The sequence below is a fragment of the Myotis davidii genome, unplaced genomic scaffold (genome assembly GCF_000327345.1).
Source record: "Myotis davidii unplaced genomic scaffold, ASM32734v1 scaffold408, whole genome shotgun sequence".
Taxonomy (NCBI): domain Eukaryota; kingdom Metazoa; phylum Chordata; class Mammalia; order Chiroptera; family Vespertilionidae; genus Myotis; species Myotis davidii.
This window is the reverse complement of record NW_006299389.1, coordinates 538,373-554,427: the sequence shown is the minus strand read 5'-3', so window position 1 is coordinate 554,427 and position 16,055 is coordinate 538,373. Positions and strand designations below refer to the sequence as shown.

Genomic DNA, 16,055 nt, shown 5'->3' with positions numbered 1-16,055 from the left:
ACAAAAGCATGGATGGAGTGTTTGTGTGAACTAATATAAATTCAAAGTAAACATCATTACATAAAAGGGTATGGTCTTTTTTTTCAATAGTTTTATTCATTTCAAACGGGCCGGATCCGGCCTGCGGGCCGTAGTTTGCCCACGGCTGGTCTAAGATCTCATCAAATAGGCTCTCTATGGTCCCAGAGTATTTGGAATAACTAGAACACAAGACAAGGGCCTCACCCAAAGCCTAATCACAGGTCACTGGACAGCGGGCAATTAATAGAAGTTGAATTAAACTAAAAGACAGTCGGAAAATTTGGTAAGCACTGATTAGTGGATCCTGGCCTCCTGCTTCGGAGATGAACTCACTGAAGACAAAGGTCAAGAACCACTAATCTACCCACTGAGGGGCAGACTTTACTAAGTGATTGAGGAAATAGAAAGGTGGGAGCGGGACACAAGACACCCACTGAGGACAATTTCTTCCATAGTGGTGTCTGTTTTCTTTTATCCTATGGAGTTTTCCATACATTTCCTTCAAAGTTTAATAATTATAAAGACCAAGAAAATACATGTGATTCAATCTGCTATCATGTCTCTTGGTTCCAGATAGTAAATGAGGAAGATAAATTGGCGGGGGGAGGGGAGGTGGAGGGGGAGGCTCTCTTAAAATGAAATCAACACAAACTAATTATATCATTATATCAATCCAATAAAGCAAAACTCTACATACAACCATTGAAATTCTAGGCCTGTAAATTTCCCCACCTGGAAATGTTTCTTTGAAAACACAGCGAATTACATCATCCCAAATTTCCTTGATAATTGCATCAGACCAGATCTGAAATATGGTCTTCAGATCTCCATTGCACAACTCAAAGAGTAGATACTCTGAAATACGGATCTGAACCTCCAGTTCTTTCTCTTCATTGTCACATAGGCTGCCCTGACTGGCAGGATCACCAATGTGAACGAAAAGCAATGTGGCAACAGGAACTGAACAGGATCTGTGCTCAGCACCAACATTTAAACTCAGTCCTGAATGGCTGAATCAATCAGACTGCTGAAGCTCTGCCGCAGACTCCTTCCCTCCCAGTAACACCAGCACACATCTATATGCTGATTAGGAGGGGGGAAGCACCATGAATTGATAAGGAGCCTGCACAACAGAAACACCTTTTAAGATCTACTGCTGCAGCATAAACCTATGTACAAATCTGAGAACAAAGTTTATCTATTAAGAAGTCTTGGTCAGGCTTACTCAAACTAAACATTTTAGGGCTTAGGATTCAGCATTAATTCTGAAGGCCAGTTTACACAGCACAAAATTCAGAAAAACCTAACATACTCTGTAATCAAATGTGAAATACTAAAGCATTAAATCACATTTTCTAAAAATTATGGCCATGTACTGAAATGGATGCAGTTTTAGAGACATAACCTAGACATTTCAGAATTTAAACGTTCAATATCCTGTCACTCACTAGACCACTTAGGGGAGAAATATGTAATAGAGAAGTCTCACATAGGAGCTAAGCAGGTTTGGAACACTTTCTCAGTAATCTTTTCCTTCATCTGCCCTTCATCCCCTGCAAAACAGCCTCCAACATGTGTCTTTACTGACAGATTCATGCTGCATTTGTTCTTTAACTCTACTCTAGCATTCTCCCCACAATAGAAAAATATGCATTTAACTTTTTAAATATAGATGGTATATTTTCTTTGGTTGTTTGATTTTAAGAATGACATAAAATTAAAAGGTATTTTAAACACCATCTGTTCCCTTACAACAATGGGCAATAATTTCCTGATTGTTTTACTTCATGTACGTGCTTTAAATCTAGAGTACCCTTTATGATTATTGCAGTTCGTATTTTATTATTTTATGTAGCCCTCCTTGCCTATGTATATATTTAGAAACCAGGCTGGGCTTTATCTCCACTTGGTGCCATTCCTATTTCAATTTCCCATTATCACAGAACTGTTGAGAAAGTCATTTCGTTACTTTTTCCTGTCATGTCTTCCAAATTCACTGGGATAATCCTTTATGAGGCTAAGAAATGAAATTAGAACAAACTTATTAAAATGTATTTGACCAATCCAATTCTTCAAATATGAGGATGGAGCTCCAAATGCTGTCACTCAGTAAAACAGAGAACTATGATGGCATTAACTATCTTCCAGTATTAACTGTGGTAGAATAAGCTGAGATGGCAGGTGCAGGCAGGGCCCGTCAATAAAGACAGAACTGGAAACGTGCAAGTGCACCAGGTCTACATAGCCATCTGCTTTGCATGAAGGGAATGAAAAGAGAGCAATAAACTAAGGCATTCATTTTCAAAGTCCTGATTTGTTAACAAGATCTGTGCAATGAACTCTTACACACTGCTGTGATTCTATGATGCCCCTCAGAAAAAAAATCCACTGCAAACCATCTGTCATACTCTATTGGGATAAGTGAGAAGATTTTTCTAATAAAACATCTATACTCTAAAAATGTTTTACTTGCGATAAATACAAGATATGTTAAAAGAAATGAGGTTAAAAGGAAAGACATTGGAAAACAATGTGTTCAATACTGATCATCTTTGTGTTGGTTTTTAAAAAAGATATAGACATGTAGATATTTTTGAAGAGATATACAAGGAGTTGTCAACAGGTTTTACCTTTGAGGAAGGGATTGGAAGAGGTGTCATTAAATATTTTTCTGTACTCTAATTTTTTTAAATCATGGGCATATATTATTTATTTTGTTTTTATACATTTGAACAACTGGTATTTGGGTAGTAATATAAAAAAACATAGTGATTTCCTTTCAAATGATTTTCTGTAAAATTAAAAGTACTTTAGAACAATGATTCCCATATCATTTGGCATTTTAGTTATAATTCAATTTTTGCTGATAAAACCAGCACCACAACAATCACCCCTTAAATGAACTTTTGTCTTTATTTCTGATTACTAGTACTTCCTAGGAATGTTAAGAAATGGTTGAAAGGGCATGGAGATGTTGAGAGTATTAATACATACTACCTACCTGCTTTTTAGGATGCTTATGTTGGCATCCTAAAACCAACAGAAGGGCAGAGTGCCCAAGTCTACCAATTACATTCTCATGTCCAATGGACTTCCCTTTTATATTTACTAATACAATACAAAAAAGAAATCCTTCACTATTACTTTTAATAACACTGAAGTTTGAACAATTTTTCAATTGTATTTACCAGCAAAGAAACATGTTTTCATACACTTCAATAATCATCATAACAATCCAATTTTTTTTTAAATTTAATACTTAAAATTAAAGAACAATACAAAATATACATTCCTGAGAACTGGGAATACTCTACCAAGAATCAGTGAAAATTATCAGTAGATCTTTTAAAATGTCCTTTATGAAAATTAAGAAGTTGCTGGAAACTACCTACTTTTTTCGAATAAAAACCTGGAGCATGTAAAAGCCATGTGTGGACCAGAGTCAAACTTAACAGGAATCTCTAACACCCATGATGATTTTCTTTCCAGGAATTTACAACACATGGTCTTTCAAACTCAACATGAAGGCCCAAGAGCTAGAATATGTTTTTTGAAGACAAAAGCAACAGCTCCTTCAAATTCCTCCCCTCGGCAATCTGGCGCACAGAACCCCAGACACTGTTAGTTGATGTCATTTCTTTCCATGCTGCCCTCATTATGGTGGAAAGTAAAAGTGAATGGATGTGAGAAATCAGTAGAAATATATAAAGCAATCCATCTGTCCAGCCTGCTGTTAGCACATATCCTACAAATACTGTCCCCATGGCCACTGCTTCTCAGCACCTCAAGCCTGAACTCCGCTGGCTTCCCCAAGTTAATATCATGGAGTTCCTAGGTTTAGAAATGACCCACAATGAATCACTTTTTAAAATGCATTCAGTGCTACAGAATGGTGCTAAGGTGACTGCTCCAGCTACCGCCCCCCACCCTCACTACGGCTGGTGGGGCACCAGTTAAAGCTCTCTCCCCAAGTATGGAAACTGCAGCTCACAGAGGCAGGTGACACAAATACCCCACACAGAACCAGAATTCTAACATGGGATGTGTTGGGTTGGGTTGTTTTTTGTTTTTTTTTGGGGGGGGGGGTTGAACCTGTACTCATATTAGCCATCAAAACACTTTTATTAATTAACTTTGGGGTACAAAAACATGGGCATAAAAAAACAACACTTTTATTTAGGAAGGAAGAACTCTGGACTTATAGCAATGCCACTGGTATTACTGACGGAGTTTTGGAAAATAAAACACTGGCATGCTTGCTCCGGGCTATGATTTTTAAACAGACCTTTTCATGTCTCTGGTCTGGTATCCAAAGCATGGACTTTGTTGGGTCTGACCCCCTTATGATTCTAGGCTGCAGATTTCAGCGCTTCCTTGCCCTCATGAGAGGCCCATCCCACTACTCTCCTAGGGCAAGCTGGCATTTCCTTCTATTTCTCCACCAATCCTACTCTTCCTTCTGCTTCACTAGGATTGACCCACTGAACTGATCCATCATCACTGGAACAGGAAACAGGATTTCCCTCATGCCAGACAGGCCAATCACTGAGCCACGATCAATTCCCCAAACTGGAATTCTGGAAGAAAAATGCAGGGAAAACACAATCCTAACCTACCACCTTTCTCCCCAGTCTCCACCACAACTCTTCAAGGCTCCTTACCTATTTAATTTCATTTATTTTTCATAACAACTATAAAGAAGCTACAATATCCATTTTACATATGGGAAAAGAGCAATTTAGACAGGTTAGTTAAGTAATTGCTCCAATGAATCAGAGTTTGGCTAACCCTTGAACTTGTACCCCTTTCAACACTACAAAAGAATGTTTCCCTTACACACGAGGAAATGATGTCCATCAGGATTACATGCAGCCTGAGAGAAAATCAAGACAAAGAATATAGCTCTCCAAGAGTCTGCCGCCTCCACCACCCTGAGTTGTCTCCCTTGAGTGCTCTGACAGGATTCTTACGGAGATCAGGGAACCTGAACAACTACTTGACTCTATTTCTAACTAAGCACTGTGAAGGGAGAGGCAAAATATAATTAATTTTATAAAATTTGAGATTACACACGGAACATAGGCAGGCTAAAATTTTTCTTCTATAATGGTTTCTAGCCTTTCCTAAAAGATTATAAAGTAACAGCAATAATAGTGAACTATATGTATCTATGTGTACAATCCTCATCCCCTGCCCCCAAAATACTGATATAACTATAAAATAGATAATTTCCCAATATTAAGATTTCATTTTCTTCACATTTTTAATAACATTGTAACTCTAGGTTGAAAATTCCCTTACTTATTTATTCATTAGTCATACTTAAGCATGATAAAAATCTAAGTATCAAACAATAACAGTAAGAGATGTAAAATAATAAAAATTACACTCAGCACTATAAGCAACAAGGCATAAAAGCATCTCATCAATACAAATGAAAGGCAAAAACAATGCCTGGCAGAATTAGCTGTAAGCATTAAATTTTGTAAATAGTGTTGCAAAGAATTAATCAGTGCTCTAAGCTATTGTGTTGGAAATCATCCCTGCAGAGTGTCCAAGTGTCCAGAAGACAATCTTGTTTTGCCTCCCTTGTGTTACAAAGAGGCAAAATATATTACTGGCCATAGTTTTCTGGGGATAAAAGTCTAGTAAATTAAAAATAATATGCGCTCTAGCCACTTTTGCTCAGTGGTTAGAGCATCGACCCTCAGACTGAAGGATCCCAAGTTTGATTCCTGTCTCCAGTCAAGGGCACATAGTTATGGGAGAAAACCAATCGATGAGTCTCTCTCACATGGATGTTCCTCTGTCTCTCCCCTTCTACTCTCTCTAAAAATCAATGGAAAAATATCCTCAAGTGAGGAATAACAAAAAATAAATAAAAATAATAGGCATGCTAAAGGAGGAAGAGAAATAAGCATTGGGCTTCTCTATTACATCAGCTTTATTTGGGGTCTCCCTAACTGGGGACACCTTTCTTCTTTGACTTGACTAACACCGATTCTTCTCATTGCAAAGGTACAGACTGTTAAAACAATAAGGGAGATTAATCATGGGTTTCTTCACCCATTCTTTATTCCCCCTGATATTTAAATATCAAAACCTATTCCACTATTACCTCCATCATTTTCAGTCTTCTTCCTGAGAAGGGCCCTGGCATTGGCACAAAGAGTGCTCAGTGGCCACAGCCCCTCTGGGGAAATTGCCAGACTACAGTTCTACCCAGCAGTTTCTGAAGGAGGAGTGCCCATACTTTCTGTCACCTTGCTCAGAGCAGAGGGAGGACAGATTGTGGATCCACAGATTGAAGTCTAATTATAGCCACTGATCTCAGTGAAATCCCATTAAAACTTTCTTTTCATTCAGAGGTTATCTATACTAATAAAAGGGTAATAAGCTAATTAGACCAGGTAGACTAGACATCTTCAGGATGTCCGACTTCCTTCTGGACAAAGCCACGGTGGCGAGGACCGAGGCAGAGGCGGTGAAGGGTGATCAGGCCAGCAGGGGAGGGCAGTTAGGGGGCAACCAGGCCAGCAGGTAGAGTAGTTAGGGGGCGATCAGGCAGGCAGGCAAGCAGTTAGGAGCCAGCGGTCCCAAATTGCAAGAGGGATGTCCGTCAGTCGGACATCCCTCGAGAGGTCCCGGATTGGAGATGGTACAGGCCAAGCTGAGGGATAGCCCCCGCCCCGTGCACGAATTTCGTGCACTGGGCCTCTAGTATCAAATAATTAAGTAAGCAAAAAATTCTGCACTGAGACTTCAAATTGGGCGTGTGCAAATGTTGCTACTCTTCCATCAGCAGAGAACAAAATGGGAACCAGTGACCTTGGCCGGCATGCCTTACCTGAGAAGTACTATTTCACACTTAGCTCTTCCATGGAGAATGAAAAACTACTGTGTAGCTGGGTCAGGGGTTCAGAGCCCACTTAAGGGAGTTTCCCAAGTCTCCTTTAACTAGCTTTTTCTTTAAATATATATCTCTTGAGAGAGATAATTGTTAAGAGCAAACAATTAGCAATTAGATCATAAAGTTTTCAAGTGAATTAAAATGCTAGCAAAAGGAACCATAGCCAGCAACAGGGGTGTCTTCATACGAATGCAGCCCCGTGGCCACAAACTGCTCTTTACTACTGCCTTGCTGCCTCCTAAGCCACATCTGTACATTTTCAACCATGGCTTTGAATCAAATTAGGAACAGGACCCCTACTTTTTTCTAATATATTTTTATTAATTTCAGAGAGGGAGAGTGAGATAGAAACATCAATGATGAGAGATAAACACTGATTGGCTGCACACCCCCTTCTGGGGATACAGCCTGTCAATTGGGCATGTGCCCCTGACTGGGAATCAAACCATGACCTCCTGGTTCACAGGTCGACCACTGACCCACATCAGCCCGGCTAGGATCACTATTTAAAAATTATAACCTCAGCAAGAAACCAGGGATTCTGGCTGTTATATAAACTCTGGGTGCCCAGAGCCCAAAAGATTCTCCCATCAGTCCCTCCAGGGCTGGCCAACCTGCTTCCCTCAAACATCACCAGGGGTTCTTTCCACTACCCCACAGAATTCTGGATCACCACTGGCCAGAACACACTCTCCAAATTTCTCCCCTCCTCTCCAAATCTAGGACAGAGCCTTTCATGTAAATTTTTACTATGTGTTTACTATTATAAACACTAGAAAAGACAGAAAAAATAGTAAAAAAGAACCTAAAGCTTCAAAACTGCTGCAATAAAATTTGGTCCCTGGTAATCATAAAAACATACAGGGTAGGGCAAAAGTAAGTTTATGCTTCTGAATACACAAAGCATGGAGTTTATTCTTAGATTATTATTTATTGAGTTTATTCTTATATTATTATGTATTATTTACTGTATTATTTTCCATATGAAAAACTGTAACTCTACTTTTGCCCCACCCTGTATGTCAAGGTAGGAGCATCCTCAACTTTGTTTTGATTCTACACACACACACACACACATCTTTTTGTCCAGACTGAAGCTTCAGAATCCCCCTCACTCCTCAAAATGACGGATGGAGTAGAGAACCTTTGTGGGGGGGTTTCTCACTTAACCAAAGAGCAAGGTCAAAGCCTGAGAGGTAAGGATGGTTGCTTTAGGGGCTGAAAAAGCATTCATATGTAGGTTTGACGACAGGGCAATAGCTGACAAAATTAAGTGTCCATTGGCTTTAACAAACCAAATGGAAACAAATGCCAGAAAGAACATGGGGCCACCTGGTGTCAACTTCAACCTACCTAGGACAGGATAATTTTGAATCTTCAGGAATCTTGAACGTGATCCGACAAATTACATACTATTTAATCCAACTCATCCAGGAAGATGATTTCAGGAAATACAGGGCACTGGGACCCAACCATCTGCCTCCAAACCCAGCCTCACCATCCTCATTTTGTGCATTACTCCAACTCCCCGAGTTTGAGATGGGGACTAGTAGAGAGAGCAAAGAAGGCATCTATCCAATTGTCTCTGAATCAGCACCATCAGTTACATGTATGAAGTGCCCTGGACAAGGCCTGGCACGTCATGAACAATCAATGGCAAGTACTGTTACTCTCAAACTATATGAACGTAAAATGGCTTAAAGACAAATGAATCTTTTTCAAGGGCATGTAAGTTACCAAAAAAAGCCAATTTACTTTCTTAAGGTAATAACATATATGAAAGCCTCAAAAATATATTATCGCCGAAACCAGTTTGGCTCAGTGGATAGAGCGTCGGCCTGTGGACTGAAAGGTCCCAGGTTCGACTCCAGTCAAGGGCATGTACCTGGGTTGCAGGCACATCCCCAGTGGGAGATGTGCAAGAGGCAGCTGATGGATGTTTCTCTCTCATCGATGTTTCTAACTCTCTTAAAAAAAATATATATATATATATATATATATTACCACAATTTCAGGTTAGCAACTAAATGTCAGTGTCACAAACCATATACCCACTTACATTTAAATCCTATAATCCAGCCAAATTTAAGTTAGCAATAAATGAAATCCGGCTCCCTTGCTCTGAGCCCCCCGATATCTCTCCTGCAGACACAATATATGCCAATCAATGATCGTTCTAGTCTACTACAGGAAGTGTCTGATTTTCTGAATACCACAATTCAACACTTAATCGGAGCAAAATAGGGACAAATGTGAATATTTTCTATCTAAATACCCCTTCAAAGTATATAAATACTAACTCCCTAGCTGGAGTACAGCTCCTAAGAACATGAGTTCTTGTGCTACCTTTGTTGTCCTCTAGAAAGGACAACAAAGAGCACAGGATAGCACTGTTGTACAGTACCACCAGGGCCTAGGAAACAGAAACAAAGTAGAGGTAAAAAGAGAAAATGAAGAATATAAAATCTCCATGGCTCACAAAGTTTATATTATACATGTATTATCACACACTTAAATTAGAATGCCAAGAACTGGTAAATGAGCAATGTGCAAAATAGTCTATATTTTCTTTCCTTCACAAGCCACAAAAATAAAGAAATATCACTTTACTAGTGTTTTGTGATGTAAAGCATATTAAAGTATAAGCTAGTCTAGTGACTCACCATTAAAATGATTCCTGATGGTTTTAATAAATACTGCCCAAGATTAAAGGTTTTTTGGGAAGGATGCTACCTGATTTTTTTAAAAAAGAAGCAAATTTAATTTTACAGAAGGATTGAAATACAAAATAGAATGAGCCCATATCGTGGTTTTTGTATGCGAGACAATCTAATAGTTGAAATTCCTTCCAGATGAAAGGGAAATCAATTTCAAAATTCTATCATCTCTTTTTAAACTTGTTGAAATGTTTGAGGACTCGAATATCAGAATGCTTTAAAATTAGATTGTGAGGTAACGCTCCTGGGGTGTAATTTTTCAACTTTTTGGCATATAATATTAATAGAGTATCACTTAAAGTAAAATTAATGCAAAATAAGAGAGAGAGCATGTTGGAGTCACCAACTATTACCTCTCCTTCCAAGAAGATAGCATTACTTATCATGCTGTAGATAAGTCTCTCACACAGCACACGCTGTCATAAATACACTAACTTCTGATAGTGTAGGCTAGACATGACTGTCCCCAAGACAATGATTCTTTTTTACTCAAGAAAATCGTACAGTAAATAACTTTTCTTCCCTTTGAGACAAGCACAGCGCTTGAGGCTGCTGCAACACAACAACAAAATATCTTCACAAATGTCTCCAAACAGTCAAGCTGAAAATCTAAGCCAAAGTTTCATTTAACAGCCTGTCAGTTTTTTGATGTGAAGCTAATGAATGCAGTGGCAAACAAATCCATCAAACCTAACATCAAAACAACTGCACTTCATCCCACCAAACGGAACAATGAAATACAACCCGCAGGCCAGCTCTTTGATCCAACCCAGGCAGGAAGCAGCCCTGTGTGCCACCATGTAATCATGGACCCCATCTCAGCACAAAAGGAAAGAATACTCCACACAAACGGAAAACATTCACCTCGACTATGCACCAATACCTCATTTCAATTGTTAAGCTATGTTACATATTTTTAAATCTCTACTAGAAAAAATATATATATATATAGCACTTCACTCTAGATTACTATTAAAATGCCTAAAATAAGTAACAAGATAGCATGTTCCACTCATATCACAACTTTACAAATGGAGGTTTGTAAAAGCCCTCTACTCTTCTTTTTTTTTTAAACACTTTATTGATTTTTTACAGAGAGGAAAGGAGAGGGATCGAGAATTAGAAACATCGCTGAGAAACATCGATCAGCTGCCTCCTGCACACTCCCTCCTGGGAATGTGCCTGCAACCAAGGTACATGCCCTTGACCGGAATTGAACCTGGGACCCTTGAATCCACAGGCTGACGCTCTATCCACTGAGCCAAACCAGTCAGGGCAACCCTCTACTCTTTATGAAGTCTCCTTGAAGACAAAGACTACACATCTTTCTCCTTTGTTCACATGCATGCGGCACAGTTTCTGGGCAGAGAAGGAACTCGCTGAGCACTCTCCAAGCCCAGCTCGGCCTGAGCCAGCAGGCAAATGGGCATATGGCTATCCTGAACATCCCCCTCAAAGTTTTCAGTGAAAATCTTACCTCTGATTAACAAAATGGGGGAAATTAAATAGCTGCCTTGTTTAGTAAGTGTGTCCCCTTAAGACAGAACTTCTGATCTGCAGTATCATGCAGGATTTGCTATGTTCTGTGATATCATGCAGGATTTGCTATGCTATATTTTGTAAGTCAAGGAAAGAGAGAACTGAATGATCCTCACGTAGGAGAGAAAGAGGAGCAAGAGGAAGAGGAAGAGCCTGGGGCATTAGCAGAGATTTTTAGAAACAGGGATAGTCAAATTAAGTTGGTTTCAAGGCTATGAGGTCAATGTCTCCTCATGCCCAGCTCTGCCCATTTTCTGAGAGTCTTCTCCACAACCACGGCATAAAACAGCCTTCTGTGAGACAAGGCAGTTTGGGTAGATATGAATACACCAAAAGGCAGTGAAATAGTCACATAATTATTGTTTTTGTTGTTGTTGCTGTTATCTAGTTGAGAATAGAAAACATCCAGGAATTTGCTGAAATTTGGAAAACAGCTATTTGGGCTTAGCACAAATAACGGAATGGGAGTTCCAGTCAATGTTAGCCATTTCTTGAACAAATATCACATACCAATAGGTCAGTAATAGAGTCAAAAGAAACCCACAGAAATCCCTTCTCCCATCCTACTCCAGAGAAGCCACCAGAGAAGCCAACAACAAAGGAAGCAGTCCTTGATCCCTTGCCAGCGCCACCTCTACTCTCACTTTGCTCTCATCCTCCAAGTGGTAATTCACAGAAACATGCATGGCGCCCACACACAGCAGACAAGCACTCTCAGAATAAATAGAGCTTCCTTCAATAGCAGCCACCTGAATGGGCTGAAAAGGTCCTATTAACCCAAGTCTGCAGGCCCTTGAACAGAGACCATCAATATATCAGTGAACCTGGGGATTATCTTTTCAAAACCTAGTAGATTTTTTAAATAAAAATTAGTCTTCTGTAGCAGTTCTTTTCCAAGTCATGAAATCAGAGATGCTGGTTTGTAATATATTAAATATAATCAGTGGAGACCCCACATTAATTAATTTTTGCTGCACCACAAACAGATACTATATGAGATGCTTTTATGTACTCAAATCAAATACGTGACAAGGGAAGCAGATGTCATCCCCCAGTGCTTAAACCATGAAAAAGTATGCCATTGCTTTTCAAATTATCCCTCCCAAATGCACAATTCGCCATCACTTATGACAAATAACTGTTTTTTTAATAGTTATCATTTAGGATAAATTGAAGAAGGCAAAGAATTAAGACAAAGTAACAAATTTGGTCATCTTCAAAGCTAACTGCCCTTTAAGTGCAATCCATAATTCCCCAGCAAACACAAAAACTAATACCAAGTCACTAATTTTCAAAGATTAAAAACTACATGTGTGTCTACACACACATGCTTGCACACGTGCACATGCACACACATGCACACAGTAATTTCATAAGGCTGCCTAAAGAAACAGACTTGGAAATAAAATATATATCAAATAAATTATATAAAAGACACCAAAATCTGCACAAAACATTCCATCACAGCACACTTTAATGGAAGAGAACTTATTAACTGAGAATAGTTAAGAAAACATTATCATTGAGGAATATAATTTAAGAATGTATAAGGGTGTTTCAGTGAAAATTTTAAAATTGTATCCATAACAAGTTTAGTTTCCTGTTTTTAAGCAAAATAACTAAAATTATTTACATGATTCAAAGTAGGTTCTTATTCAATCACCATGTCAGTTATTCATTGGAACTCTCTGTGGTAGGCAGAATGCCTAGATCCCCATGTCCGAAATGCTGAAATCTGTAGCTATCATTTTACATGACGAAAGGGACTTTGTAGATTGCTTCCTCTGAAATGTAGAGGACCACTGGCAAGACGCTGAGAGAGGCTTCTAGCAACAAAGACCCAGCTGACAGACAAGAAGGAAAAGGGAACTCAGTCCCACACTGCAAGGAGCTGATTCCGCCAACAACCTGACAAGGAAGTGGGTTCCTCACCAGCCTCCAGTAAGGAACACAGGCCCACAAGCACCTTAACTTTCTGCTTGGTGACCTCTAACCTACAGAACGATGAGACAGCACATGGGCATTGTTTTAAATCACTACTTTTATGGTAATTTGCTGCTGCAGCAATAGTAAAAGACTGTGTTCTCAGAGTAGCACCACCTCACCAAAAATAAGGGACAAGTTGAGACAACACCTAAAAACATATACAATTACAACAGTTTTAAATTAACTGCCCAAACTGCATTATAACCATTGAATAGTGCATACCTAGTAAAATACCCAGAACCAAGACAGTCATATGTTTGACTAAACTGAAAGCTATATATCAACACAGCGTGGGTGCATATAAACATACCTGAGTTTTTTTTCCCTCACAACAAATCTATGGGGTAGAGAGGGATTTGTACTTTACATAGGGAGGAACAAAAAGAATAAAGGACTTTCCTGGTGTTACATGGCTAGGTAGAAGAAGAAAAGTTGGGCCTCAGATCCCTGTCTCCTCCACCACAGCCTACTGCTTCTTAACCCGCAATTCTAGGTTCCAAAAGCTGAGATTGCAGAAAGGATCACTATTGACCTCTCTCACTTGGTCACACTCCACTCCACTCCACATCCTCACGTAAATGTGGACACATTTCAGCCTTGGGGAGAAGCTATTTTGGTTAATACCTTCAACTAGATCTGAAACATAGTAAACAAACACCAACTAATTTTTTCTGGCAACTCTGAACAGCTGTGATAGCTGACTTACTACCACAATGATTAAAGATGCAAACTATAAAATAGCAAACCTTGTTTTAACCTCGAGGCTATGACACTGTTTCAATGCAGATACTAGCATTACATTTATGCAAAACGACACTGCAGTAGCTAGCCAAGGTACATACACACTGAGTTTTCTATTTTTTATTAGGTTTATTGTAATAGGCAGGATGGGTAATGGGAAGAAATAGTTCAGTTCTGTTCCTTTCTAAATTACCCCTCATAAATAGAAATTACTCAGAACAGAAAAAGTCTTCTAATAGCAGGAGCTTTCTTTTATGTCATGAATTCATTCAAATGCTTTCTGAGCTACCAAAGGGCTATACTTTTATTTAAATATATTATGCAATTTCTAAATACGCATATAAATTAAACCTGGGGTCATCTGTCCTACATATATTTGCATCCAAGTTTTATCAATGTACAATGAATAATACTCACTTGTGCCATGCAGTGGCCAAGGTAAGGACATGTAAGCTGTGTGTATCATTTTCCATTAAATCTATGTTGATTTTGCATACTCTATAAAACACACAGTTTCATTAACAAGCTGCCCTCTGCCAGCCTGCACCTTTGCTTTAAAAGCCACAGGAAAGACAGCAACCTAATAGAAGCCACCATCACTTTGAAGGTGTCCTCTATTTAATGCCACTGAGGGAAATTAATTAAATTTTATAGAAGTTGTTGCTTATGAATGAAAATACACAGTATGTAAAACTAAACTAAATATGCTGGGCGGAAGATGCAAAATTTTATTCCAAATTTAACATGAAAATATATTTCTTATTCTACATTATTATTTTTAAGAATTCATTTCAGCAAAAAGGTAAGTTTTAATCATTCCTTCTTATCATTCTTCCTCAACTTGTTACAATTTTACCAGACACTTTTCTTCTGCAAATAGTTGTTTTTTAAGCCATGGACTAAACTCTAGCATGGAGTTTAGTCATAGAGCCACACAGGGAGCCACTGGAAAAATCTCACAAAACAACAATTGGTGGCCTTAAGAGAGAAGCAAACATCAGTTGCATAAAATTACCTCTCAAGGTAAATTATTTCACATTAATTTCAAAACAGACAAATATAGCTACAAATGGTAATAGAGCCTGTGTAAAAATAAATATATTTAGTCTGAAATAAATTATCATGGTGAGAGGTCAAACACAACTGCTACAAACAAGTGATCTTAGCTTTCTCGCTACACTAACCAGAATACACATTTAATTTATGCTTTATTTCTGAGGCATAACTTACCAATTTAGCAACTTTCCCATAGTCAATCCATCTGACAGTAGCAAAATTTGTAGATTCTGCACAGTTGAAACCATGATTAAAACCAGCATGGTAGCCATATGGGAACGTGATCATAAATTCTCCAGCCTCCTGGGTGATCTGCAGGGTAGAAAACATATAATATTTTCCAATTATAAGACTTCCCAAATTGTGAATACAAGTAAAATATATTTCCTAGAAAAAATACAGGAAAAAATGCCATGACATCAGAGCTGTGTACCAGTACTAAAAAAGTCCCTGCAAACCCTTTACTTAATTCTTTAATAGTTCTTCAGAAAACTTTCCAAAGACTTTTCTAAACTAGGTTTAGTTCAATCATTCAATCCATAATCAAAGATATCTATTTTACATGAAAACATCTGTTATTCTAATAAATTTGTTCATATAATCAAGCAGTATGTATATTTTATTATTTATACATATGTATATATAGAGGCCTGGCGCATGAAATTCTTAGGCCTGGCCTGCGATCAGGGCCATCTTCCCTGGCTGCCTGCAGCCAGCCCTGCCACCCTCCGCCACCCACCCCATTCCCCATTTGCCATCGGGTGATCGGAGCCTGCTGGCTGGGGGGAGGAACTGAGAGGTCGGCCCTTCAGCACACTCACCGGCCCTGCCCCACCCCTGCCACTGGTTGCCTTCTGTGTGTGGGGAGACTAGTGGAGTGGAGGCCTTGGTCTGGCGCCACCCGCATCCCCCACCACCCATCCCCAGGTCCCCATTCAGAGCCTGCTGGCCAGGGAAAAGGATCAAGAGGTGGTCAGTGCATCTCATAGTGACTGGTCAAGCAGTCATCCTGGTCGTTCCACTGTTAGGGTCAATTTGCATATTATCCTTTTTATTATATAGGATATTTTTTTTTATTTCAGAGA

The 16,055-nt window shown here is 39.0% G+C and overlaps 1 protein-coding gene across 4 annotated transcripts in view; it reads right to left on the bottom strand.

Moving 5' to 3' along the window:
- The window catches only part of KDM4C (lysine (K)-specific demethylase 4C), a 354,050-nt gene that overhangs the window by 242,780 nt on the left and 95,215 nt on the right, over positions 1-16,055 (bottom strand). For all 4 annotated transcript variants that reach the window (XM_015571205.1, XM_006774842.2, XM_006774843.2 and 1 more), the window contains one exon: positions 15,145-15,282. In XM_015571205.1, coding sequence (XP_015426691.1) covers positions 15,145-15,282 — 138 coding nt within the window. The remainder of the gene's footprint in view (positions 1-15,144; positions 15,283-16,055) is intronic.